Source organism: Lates calcarifer, linkage group LG18 (genome assembly GCF_001640805.2).
Source record: "Lates calcarifer isolate ASB-BC8 linkage group LG18, TLL_Latcal_v3, whole genome shotgun sequence".
In the NCBI taxonomy this organism is placed as follows: Eukaryota; Metazoa; Chordata; class Actinopteri; family Centropomidae; genus Lates; species Lates calcarifer.
In genome coordinates, this window is record NC_066850.1 from 12,142,438 (window position 1) to 12,154,699 (window position 12,262).

General features: G+C 42.7%; 1 protein-coding gene across 27 annotated transcripts in view; it reads left to right on the forward strand.

The window, feature by feature from the left end:
- celf2 (cugbp, Elav-like family member 2) overlaps positions 1-12,262 on the forward strand; it is a 190,934-nt gene that overhangs the window by 102,851 nt on the left and 75,821 nt on the right. For all 27 annotated transcript variants that reach the window (XM_018694928.2, XM_018694925.2, XM_018694927.2 and 24 more), the window contains one exon: positions 9,679-9,875. In XM_018694928.2, the coding sequence (XP_018550444.1) occupies positions 9,679-9,875 (197 nt within the window). The remainder of the gene's footprint in view (positions 1-9,678; positions 9,876-12,262) is intronic.

The following is a 12,262-nucleotide window of genomic DNA, read 5'->3' on the forward strand; positions in this document are numbered from 1 at the left end:
GCACTCATGTTGTTAAATCAGTGGTGTTTTGTTGTTGGCCACTGGCCGGCTCTTCCCTCCTCTCTCTCTCTCTCTCTTTCTTTCTCTCTGTTTCTCTTTGTCTCTCTGCGTTGCCCCTTATTACACCATTTTCTGTCTCTACCCTGTGGTTTTCTGCTCAGTCGTCCCCTTTAGAGGTGTCACGACCAATGTGCGTGAACACACTGGGGGGATTTATTGTTCAAGCAGGGCACAGCAGTGGAGGTGTTACATGTTGTACAGGTGCACAAAATTGAGGATTTACTGTAAAACACACACAAAAACACACAGTCAAAGGATCTTGTTAAGGCCCTGGTGACTTTTTTTGACCTGCATCCCAAATCTGGATCAGCTGAATTGAACCGGTACCAATCTGATATGATCCCTCAACCCTCTTCCACCTCCCCACATCCGCTCTATCTTCTGTCCGCTGGATCAGCATTGTTGGCCTGTTTTGTGGAGAAGCATTAGTCAAATGGGCCATCATCCCCGTCGGCGAGTCAGATGATGACTTTTGGCAGAATGCAGCCGCAGCGCATTGCCAGACAATCAGAGCCGTTGCCATTTCATCACACGGTCGCACACGGACGCACAGGCACGCACGCGGACTCACACCACAAACAAGCTGTTTCTCATTAAGCCCGCAAACATGAGAGATTGAGAGAGAGGAACGGTAGGTGATGAAGGAGGAGAGACAGGGAGCTGAAGGTTTTTTTCCAGCAGTAGATAAGGAAGGAGGAAAAAAAAACGGATGACACACCACAAATCTAACAAAGAGTCGAGGGTGAGAGTGTGTGTGTATGTGTGTGTGTGTGTGTGTGTGTGTGCATCCAAAAAGACACCCGCCTACCCAACACCCAGTACCCCCAGCTACCCTCACCCCATGCCCGTCCAACACTGCTGTTCCCATAGCAACAAGACACGGGAAGGAGTGGGGGGGTGAAGAAAAGAAGAAGTGTGCTAAAGATTATGGTGGAATTTTGCTGCTGCTGCTGCCTGGATTTGACCAGTCTGGTGTTGAGGCTTTAAGATGCTCTAATTCCTTTCCCTTTCCTTCCACACACACACACACACACACACACAGACACTCCAGGTCTGGCTGACGTGAGCTAGAAAGCATAATTTTAGGGAGATAATTCTAGGAACAGCACTGTGGAAGCAGGAATAGGGAGAAGTCTGACAAACTGCAGCAGGTTTTCCAAAATCAGGCCCCAGAATAGAAAAACATTACGGCAACAAGCCAGTGTTTGATAAGAATTTCCCCCCATGTGGAAATATTTTTCAGCAGAGGCTGTATGATCACCTCCATGTGTTTGTTTGTTTGCTTGAAAACTTGGTGGCCAGATGTGCATGAAATTCTTTTTGCTCATTCACTCACTAGAATACTATCGATTCTAGTGACTTTATGACCTTTCCTACAGCAGCACTGTTAAGCCAGGTTTTCTATTTTCAAATGAGAAAATCTTCTTATCTTTCACAGTATTTGTTGTCCACATTCATTTTACCACAGATACAAACCTATTGATGTTTTGGCTAGCAGATCAAACTTGTACATTTATTTATTGATCACAGATATTGGAACAACACTTAAGATTGTCCTGCCTCGTATTAACCCCTACTAAAACTTACTTTGATGTTCCACTGAAAACATTCAGGAAGTCTTTATTTCTGTATTTGTACTGGTATGTCCCTTTAATTGACTGTATTCTCAGTGTTGTGTATAGTGGAGATAGCACTCCTGCAGTTCAGAGCTGAGCACAGCTGTAAGTCTGATTTACTCCAATCATGTGACAGTGTTCATCACCTTGTTGTTTCTCAAGGCTCTCGAGAGCACACAAAATGCAAGTCTGCTGCGTGCATGTGAGTATAGAAGGAGGTTGTACAATTCAGCTTTCTTTTTTGCTATTTGAACAAGGTAGGCACATGCAGACAGGGTGCCGACTGTGGAGTAAGATTTGTACTTTGGTTTGGAAGGACCTCATTCATCAAAAACATGCTGGTTCTTTATGACCTGCGAAGCGTATTTAAATGAAGGTAAGGAAGAAAAACCTTCAGCCTGACTAAGGATGCAATAGAGTTATTCAAATACCAATTTTCAATGTAACTGTTTAGTCTTTTTTCTGAGTTCTCAGCTCTCACTGAAAAGTACTTGCAGATCTGTTTAAGAAGATTCTGACTTTATTCCAAATGTTGTATCTCCTGTTCCCAAAAGACAACACTCACTACAAGGTCCTCTCATAATGAGGACTGCTTGGCTTATACTTACAGAAAAAGCAAGTGAAGAGAAAATGGAGGACACACAAATGTGCTGTTGATTATATCTAAAAGGATTAATAAAACAAAAATGTTTAAATCACAGATAGGGTTGAGATGTATCATTTTATCAAAACAGAGTCCAGTTTTGAATCCATTTATTGTTCAGTTTCTTTAGGTTCAGCCAACATTTGCCAATAACAAATTTCCTTTTGGTCCTTTGGGCAAGTTATTTGTTTTAATTGATGTCAATCCACAATAGCTGACAATAGATGTTCCACAAGTTGAAATATCTCAAACTGATAAGCCAGTTAGCTAAATTGTTTCTGTTTTTGTGCTTTGCTGGGTGATAAAATTAGATAAAGCATTCTTTATCGTCTTCTGCTGAAGTTAGCATGCTAACCAGCTAGCCCTGGTATGTCCTGTCTCTGCACTACTTTGCAATAGTGAGTGAGTGTAGCATGCAGTCTGCCTTCAGTCCAACATGAGAGGGTGAGGAAGTAGCACTGCCAAAGGACATATTCTAAACTGTTCTATTCTAACGCAGTCATGGCTGAAGCTCTTGGTAAGTAAACAGCTGTTAATGCTAATGTTAGCAATAGCAAGAATTTGCATTTGCACTTTTAACTTCAAGTGTTATACAATACAATATAATTAGGTATTAATATTACGGAAGTAATATGACATCTTTTATTGATACAGACATACAACAAACATACAACATAACTCCTAGGAGACATTTTACAACGTTTTACACTGTCATTTAATTTTCAATATAATTCAAGTATCCATATCAAAATAGCTTTGTTTGCCACAGATCCCAATGCTGCATGTATCGGCACCTACAGCATCTAACAAGGCAGCTTTATTTCTGAGGAAACAGTGTGGGCTCCTCCACTGTATTATACATGCAGGAGAATATGAGACATGAGAAATGAGCAACGACCCATTTCACTTGTATCCATGTGTGTTGGTGCATCAATATGTTTTTCCTCACTTTTTATGTATACGTACGTGTGAGTGTAAATGCGCCTGCGTGTGTGTGTGTGTGTGTGTGTCTCCTCTCATTAGCGGGCGACAGTGTGAGGGAGCTCGTTAGCACAGAGCTAGCTGAGCGTCAGGGCACCGGTGCAGCTTCATTAACTACTGTGACATTTATCTGATCGTTTCCCTGCATCGCATGTACTGCCACGTCTCCATGGCAACCCCAAATGTGTATACACACAGAGCACACATATAAAGGCAATCATACTGTCTCAGCTTTTTCAGCTGGTCACAGTCATTCATAGATGCTAGCTTCATCAACGGTGCCCTGCCTCCCCCTTACAGCGGAGAAAAATTGAAAATGAATGTATGAATCGTGCTGTACACAGTATGTACCAGTGGCTGCTGTCCCAGAGCTGTACCCAAGGTGGGTGGAATATTTCTTATTGTAAAGTTCAAGTGAATCAGAGGAAATATCACGCTCTCTTGTTTGGCTCGAACAGGGCCCCAGGGAGCCAGTTCACCTCGCTGTAAGTCAGTTACAGAAAAACTAAAAGCGTTCCAAATAAATCAGTCGCTACAGTACGGTACTCATTTAGTTTGAGTCACTAATCCGCCTTGCACTGCCGATGACAAAATCAGCCACAGAGTGGGATTCAGGGAATGAAAAAAAAAGGAGCATGCCTCTTATGGCGTGTTGTGGTGAAGTTAGTAATCTCATTTACAGTTTGATACAGCAGCAGAAAATATTCAGGGCTTTGAAATGAATCGTGGGTGTGTGTGTTTCTCTGCTTGTACATTTCTTGCAGACAGGTGTCGTGTGTTGGTGTGTCTAGGTGTGCGTTATCCCCATCTGGGACTGTCTTGTGCCTTCAAGTGGGGTTGTGTTTACCATGTTGAAGAGAAGAGTCCATTTAGTTCCTGAAAAGCTCCGAAGTATTTCTCTGTAACATTAAAGATTTGTGACCAAATAAGCAACAATTATAGTAAAGAAAACTTTTTCTGTTAGTTTCAATTACAGTTTATTGAACTTTTGTTAAATGATAACATGATATATTCATAAAATCAAGATACATTTCTCATAACTTAGTATCATCACTCTGGAAGTGATATTGAATTATCACTCAGCCTCTGGTGTGTGTGTGTGTGAGTCCAGATGTCTGTGCCTCTGCTTCAGCATCTTCCATCTTCTGTTTGTCTTTGTCTGAAAACGTTGTGTACAAATCTCTAACTGTCCAGGTCTGTATGTGTGTGTCCTAACATGTCGGTACATGTGTGTATCTAGATGTATGTGTGTGTGTGTGTGTGTTTAGTTGACCTTGGTCGCCCTGTTCTCTCGAGGGGGGAACTGATGTTTCTCACTCTGCTTGTCAACAAGATTAGTTCCCCTGTGGGACCGTTACACACCCTGCAAACACACTGCCAATGAGAAGAAGTGTGTGACAGCTCGGCCCTTCCACGAACCTAGTGAAGTGTGTGTGTGTGTGTATGTGTGAATGTGAGGGCAGTTTTGTAGTGTGTGCGTGTGCGTGTGTGCTACGATTGAGGGGTTAAGGGAGTCACAGAGGATGTGTGTTTTAGAGCAGAAACAGAAGGGAAAAACAGCAGGGGGATCAACGCAGCCAACCTGAACTGTAGCCTGTGTGTGTATGCGTGTGTGATATCTGTGTATGCATGTGTGTACGTGTGCCTGGTTTCTGAGAGAGCCCATGCTGAGCTCCGAGCTGTGCTTACTCCTAGACCTGGCTCATCTGCATCCGTCGCCTCCACTCTCTCCCTCTCTTTCATCCCCACTTTTATCTGCCTCGCTCGTCCTCTCCGCCTCTTTCCTACTGTCTGTCTGCAGCACATTCCTATCAGGCTGCCTGTTGGACTCCAGCTGTGAACAAGGCAAACAGAGAGGATGGCAGACAGTTAATGTAGTCCAGGTAGCTCATTGCTGTCACCTCATATTCTCCATATGTGGAGCTTGTTCTCCTCATTTCTTCTACCTGTAAAATTCACCATTCATGTAGGTAGCCTGGTTTTTATTGTTGGGCTGTTGCAGTGATGCAGGCCAGGACAGTCACAGGCTCTTACTGACTGATTGAAATGGTGGTACACAATAAATGTATCGTTATTAATATCAACCCACCAAGAATTATCACCAACAATGGATCTTAGCTACGTTCAGCTCCAATTTTAATGTTTTGTTTCAGTCTAATCGCTCTCATTAACCTTATTTCCAGACAGCTGTTTTCAGCTACACTACCTGCCTGGCTCCAAACAACAGAAAGACAAAGTTAGTGATTAGCTGATAAATGTTGCGTAGCAGATTTTCCTGAGGAGCTAATAGAGACTTTAAAAAACAGAGCTAAAAGGGGGAATGAATATTGGATTTAAATTTGTGAAGTGGCCAGAAACATGACTCAAAACAAACTGTTTGCCAACAGATACAAACTTTAGAAAATGATAATATCAATGGTGTGTTTAAAGTTTGTTCTCCTGCCTGCAAAAGGCCTAAAAAATCATTTATGTTGCTTTAAGTAACCTGATTTCTTATAATTTTTTCAAGAAAAACTTTTGTAGAATTCTAGCCTCTCTGGACAGATTTCTTCTGTGGAGAGCTGTTTTCTTGGCCCACAGGTGTCTCTAAACAGTTTTATTTACATGTGCTGAAACTGAAACTGACACTTAAACACTCCGCGAGTCCAAATAAATCAGTTTGTGCAACTTTTGAAAATTAAGTTCACACACAGTTGCACTGTAAGAAAACACAGCTCCTTCTTTCAGCTCTCTCACCATGGTTTCAGGATGAAAGTGAGGTCATGGGTAGGGGAGAAATCTGATTACTAACTTGTTGCATGTGCTGTTAAACATGGATTTTACTGTGTTACTACAGTGCAGTGACTGGGGACAGCATATGGTAGATGTAATTTCCTAAAGTTGTTGGTTGTTGTCACGATGTGGCTGCCAGGTGGATAGAAAAACTGTTGTTCATTAAGAAACACACACACACACACACACACACACACACACACACAGACACACACACTTATGCTAAGCTAGGCTAGCCACATCCTTAGACATGAGACTGATTGATCTCCTCATCTCTCTGTCGTATTTGCCAACATGTGGAACAATTCCTTTAATAGAGGACAGATCTGAGGAGCCGTGAATGTAAAATGAAGATGATGAATGAATAAATGAACAACTGTCATAAGGTTTTATGGTCAATATCGCGCAGCTGTAGTTTGGATGAACGAGCCTGCTGTTTAATGTGAGTGTGAGGTGAGGGAATAGCAGCCCTCAGCAGCTGCTTCAAAGAACTATCCACACACTTTTTTGCAGTCTGGCTGAGTGTGCGCACACACACACACACACACATATACACACAGTCAGTGTAGATCAGCCCTCAGTCACGGCCCTGTGCTGCAGGGAGACTGGAGTGATGGAAGCAATAGTTAAGCCATTAAGGCAAACAATTGGCTCAAATTGAGAGGGAGAGAGAGAAAAGAAGAGGGAAAGAGGGAGGGAGATGGAGAGGCTATGGCAGGAGTGGATCCACTCAACGACTTAATCCGAGCCCCAGGACACTCTCCTGCTGAGCTTCACACACTCGCGCAAACATCTACACACACACACACTAAAGCTCTGTCTGCTTGCAATAACACCTTGTCAGTCTTGGCCACAGGGGCAATGGAAGAGGCGCTCATTCCTTTGTAGTGAGGAGAGTCACCTACTTCCAACCACCTCAGGAAAAGACGGAGCATGCAATCTACACAAGACAGCTCTGTAAGCGTTCATACGCCTTATGGCTGCAAGTGTGAAGCTATTCATTGTCTTAGCAGGCGGAGTGAATGGTGGAGGGAGCACAGGGTGGACAGTGTCCTGGACGAGGGAGGCGCTCCTCTGACACCAGCTATTGTATCGTCTCCCCCGTGGACTCGCTCAATCCCCACAGGCCTCACATAAACAGCCAACAATGAGGGATTGTCTCCAGCTATTCTCCCTCTTCCTTGCTATTTTGTACACACACACACAGCTGATGTGTGTGTGTGTGTGTGTCAGAGGGCGAAGGGATGATGTGCTGCAGTCTGAACCCAGCGACCGCCGAGGCTCGTCCGATACCGTCCTCTTCGCTGTTCATGTGCCTAAACATCAGCCGGTGATAGGGGCACCAACTCCTCGCCGCCGTCGCCCTTCCCTCCCTTTCCTCCCTTCTTTCCTCTCCTCCATCGGCTGCCACCCTCGGGGCTCCCTCGGCACCCAGGCCCCCACAATTTATCGGACAGCTTAGCAAGGAGCGGTTGTTGCCCCGAGGACTGTTAGCAGTGGTTTGGCTCGTTGACTCCTTCTCCGGTTCTGGCGTTTTATTTGACATGTCCTTTAAGTCCTTTAAAGAATTGGGCGTTTCTGCTGAGCGCCTTGGCTCTTTCTGCAAAAGATGGATGGCCCGCGTTCAAAGGTCTGGATGTTTTTTTTCCTCCCTCCCAGTCTCTCTCCATATCTCTCTTTTCCCCTCCCTCCTTCCTCCTCTCTTTCTCTCTTGCTGAGCTTTATAGGGTGGTATTAGTGTTGTCAGCTAACCAAGCTCGGGATTTGGCTTTGTTTTGTTTTTGCCTCTTAAGATAATGCTCTTTCTCTCTCCTGCCGAGAATAACAAAAGGGAAAGTAGAGCAATAAAACAGAACAGCCATTGACTTTGGTTTCATTAAATTGGTTTTCAGCCATCTTAAATAGACCACAGGCCTTGATGGCAGTGAAGTGTGTGCGCGGTGTGTTTGTGTGTGTTTGTAGCCATGTGATTGTTCTCAAAACACAGTCACGCTTTGCCTCATGCGTGCTCAGGCTCCGTTCTCATCTCTGTCAGACCTCACTGCTGAAAGCCTTTACTTGCCTTTATTCGTCCAAAGAAAAAAAAAACAACAGATGCCGTAGTGCAAGTTAGCATTCCAAACGCGTGGCCGGGCGAGTGTGTTTTGTGAAGATAAGTGTTGTACCTCTGCGTTGAAAAGGGTGAAAGCACTTCACCTCCATTTCATATGCATTCCAGATGTGGAAATATAACCAGACTGATCGGCGTGTATAAGCATCTGTGTCCCATTAAGAGGGCCTGGAGGTTTACTGTACTGGTTCTGCCGCCTAATCCCCCACACACAACCTCACATTAACACACTGCACGCTGCTTATCCAGCGCCCATTTATGCATGCAAACACACGCACAAACGTTCACACATGCTGCGCGGCGGACGCAGACATACGTTACATTCATAATAGTGTCACCGCAGCTCACGTAACGTAGCACATCTCATATCAACAGATACAACAAACAAAAAGTGAAAGATGCTGCTGCTGCGCTGTAAAATACAAGGAATAAAATCTGTGCTGGGCTCCGTTGTTCAGTGAGGATTATATATATATATATATATATATCTAGCTATAAATTGCTAGCTTCGGGGATATCAGTCTATAAGACCTGAGCTGAAAGCTGTCTGGCCCCACAGTAAGGAGCTTCTAAGGTACCTGAGAGAATTTTATTAGTGTGGCTCTCACTGAGTTTCAGTGTCCCTGTGATGCTCTAAAGGCTGTTCGAGAGGCTTTTTCACTGTCTTGATGAATGAAAATCTGGGAGAGTTTTCTGACTTTTTTGGACCTATAATCATTTTCAAGATATTGGGGTCCTAGCTTAAGATGTTCTGCATTTCTTTCCTCCTCATGCTAATCATCTCAGTGCAGAGTAAATCATGTGCCTCTTGGTGACTTTTTCCATATAAATCGAAGAAGTACATTTTCTCCTATTTTATAAAGGTCTTTAAACCATGTTAAAACCCATTGGATTTTCTGAAAAATGCAATGTCACAATGTGGTTTTCATTCGCTAAGTTGACATTGTGGAGGTTTTCACAGCATAGAAATGCTACAGTGTATTTCAAGTTACTTTAAAGATGGATGATGGTACCCTGTGTTGAAATTCAACAACACTAAATCATTAAATTATTACTTTTGACACATGAGAAAAATGACTGTAAACAAGCAGGAGTATGGTTTGGAGAATTGCCGCTTCTGCCAACCACGCAATGGGAAATTAGCTTGGTTGTGTTATGGCACCAAACTGCAGGACAATGCTGTTCTCTTAGTACAAATGGAGCTTACATTTCAGATGTCGAGCTTCAGGTCAAGTTTGTTTGTGTTTAAATGGGTTATACATGCACTCCGTAAGTGTTCCCAACTTAGCTCAAGCTCTCTGAGAAGATAAGGAAAAATTATCCAGTAAGTTTTAACACACAATAAGAATGATAAAATCCTTTTCAGAGGCACTTCAAAGCACATAGCACCAGATAATTCATGCTGGTACCACGAGACGAGAGCTGTTGGTGTCATTGGTATAAATGTGGAATATTTCTAAGCTCTTAATCTTAATGTCTTCTGTCTTTTGAAACAGCAACGGCACGGCCGGGAAGATGAACGGGGCGCTGGAGCATTCGGACCAGCCAGACCCGGACGCCATCAAGATGTTTGTGGGCCAGATCCCACGCTCCTGGTCAGAGAAGGAGCTGAAGGAGCTGTTTGAGCCGTACGGAGCCGTCTACCAGATCAACATCCTCCGAGACCGCAGCCAGAACCCTCCACAGAGCAAAGGTACAAACACACACACACACATGGGACACAGTTACACATGTACTCAGGTGGTAATGCCTGCATTTAGTACAGTTTGAAGGTACTGCTACTTTACCTGACTGGATGGAATCGGAGATTAAGATCTTTCCTTCCTTCTATTGTTATATTTTTTCCTCCTTTCCTTTCCTGCCATCTTTCAATCCTTGTTTCCTTTCCTCTCAGTTTCATCTTTTCCTTCTTTATTGCTTTTTCTGTCTTTAAATCCTTTCCTTGCATCTTTCTTTTCTTCTTTTCCCTTTTCTTTGCTTCCTTTGTTTACCTTCTCCTTTTCCCTCATCATATCCTTCTCTTTGACTTTATTTTCCCCTTCTTTTCTTCCTTTTTGTCTTTTATCGTCCTCTTTTTGGTCTGTCTTCCCTCCTTCCTATTCTTTCTCCTTTCTTCTGTCCTTTCTTTATACTCTGCTGTTTATGACCGTAAGCTATAAAAGTCCTGTTCACTATGAATGCAGGACTTTAAGTGAATATTTTCCACTTTGTTGTTGCTATTTTAACTTAAGTAAAATGTACATAAATGTACTAACACACACACATATAAACACATACTAACATGCCAGCATAATAAAACTTCCATGGGCCCAGATACACATACAAAAACACATAGAGACACATACTCTGTACACTCATACACACACATACCACTCAGTGGCTGACTGGGCCATCCCACCTAGTTAATGGAAGAACAAATGATATATGTGCAGAATTACACAAGCAAACACACATTTCGTGCACCATTTGAAGACAGACTCACCCTGCCAGACTTACACAGTCAATTGTGCGAAACCGCATGATTTGCAGCTATTTTCTCCCATTCCCTTTCTCTTTCCTTTGATGAATTCGTCAAGTGTGAGAGCAAACAATAGAGACAGCAGCAACGAACAGGCACACAATAGCGCTGCCATATTAACAGGCATCAACCAGAGTGGGGGCTGATGACACTCCTGATGAGACATGGAGAGTGGGAGGGAAGTAAAGAGAGGGAGAGAGAGAGAGAGAGAGAGAGGATGGCAGGAAGGGAGATGTGGCGCTTGCATCCATCTGTAAAGCAAATTTCAAGAGAAGTTTTGGAAGTGTCAGACGAAACAAAATATAAATCAGTGGGGATGAAGCGAATAGACCAAGTAAACGCTCATCTGCCAGAGAACTGAACTGAATTAAGGATTTATCTGTTTTTAGGCAACTTGATCTTCATCGTAGTTATCATGAAGACAAATAGGTGCACCAGGTGATCTACTAATGCACCAGCTAATGCCAATTAATCCACATAGTGAAACCCTGTGTTCTCCAAAATACATTGAAATGCTGCTAATTTGCTTTGTCAGATACATTTTTGGATGAAATGTAATCGCTGCCTGGTTTATGTACGCTGATTTTTCCAATCCAGGAAGCGTGACAGTCTTAACTACACACAAGTCATAAGGAGGAGGTCCGGGTGGATGTTTTGATGTACAAATCTCATTACTCAAACACCAGAGACAGGGTTCATGTCCTGTTCTCATGTGTGGTTTGGTTTAAGCTACTAAAACACTTAATTATGGTTGGGGAGAGATCGTGGTTCTGGTTAAATCGTCTCGTGATTCAAATCAGTGTTGACTTTTTAGACCACCATCTTCCTTTAACCCTAACTAAGTGTTCTCAGTTGCCTAAAAAATAAAATTCACTGTTCCCATGAATGGATTTTGTGGGGGAAAAATAAGACACATAAGATAGATTAGGTTAATACATTAGACACCACACTAATGCTGCTGGTCAATGCATGCACTTTGGCATGACTGGCAGGTTAATGTATTGATTGAAATACTTCTGACTTCTTCACTGACAGTGAAAAATTTATTGTTACATTCAGAACATGTTGTATTTGCAGAAAACTGGCTGCGTTGCTAATTGCAGTATTCCAGCAGCTCCCATGACTTATTCTGGAAAATGACTGTTTTTGTCAATGGAGTCTGGTATTGACATATAGTAATGCTCCTGGTTAAACTTAAAGGATCTTACTCTTTAATGAAAAGGTCTGTCTCTGTAGAAATCTTATCCATAATCTTGTAATGACAGTTATACTACCAATCTGAGCCTCTCAGTGGCAAAAACAAGCACTTTAGTGGACGTACTTGGACATAGACAATTGCATTTTACTACATGAGTTATCCTTAAGTTTCCTATAAAACATATTGGCTACAGACTAGTTGTAGCCAAAGAAAGTCTTTAGAGGACACATTAGGAATGGGTGACTTATGGTAAAAAAAAATGTATGATATGTCCTTTCATTTTTCACTTTTCTGCACTTTTGCATTGAATTTGAGCTGGCCTTCACATAATATTTATTTGTGTAATTAGCCTTTTATTCTTAGT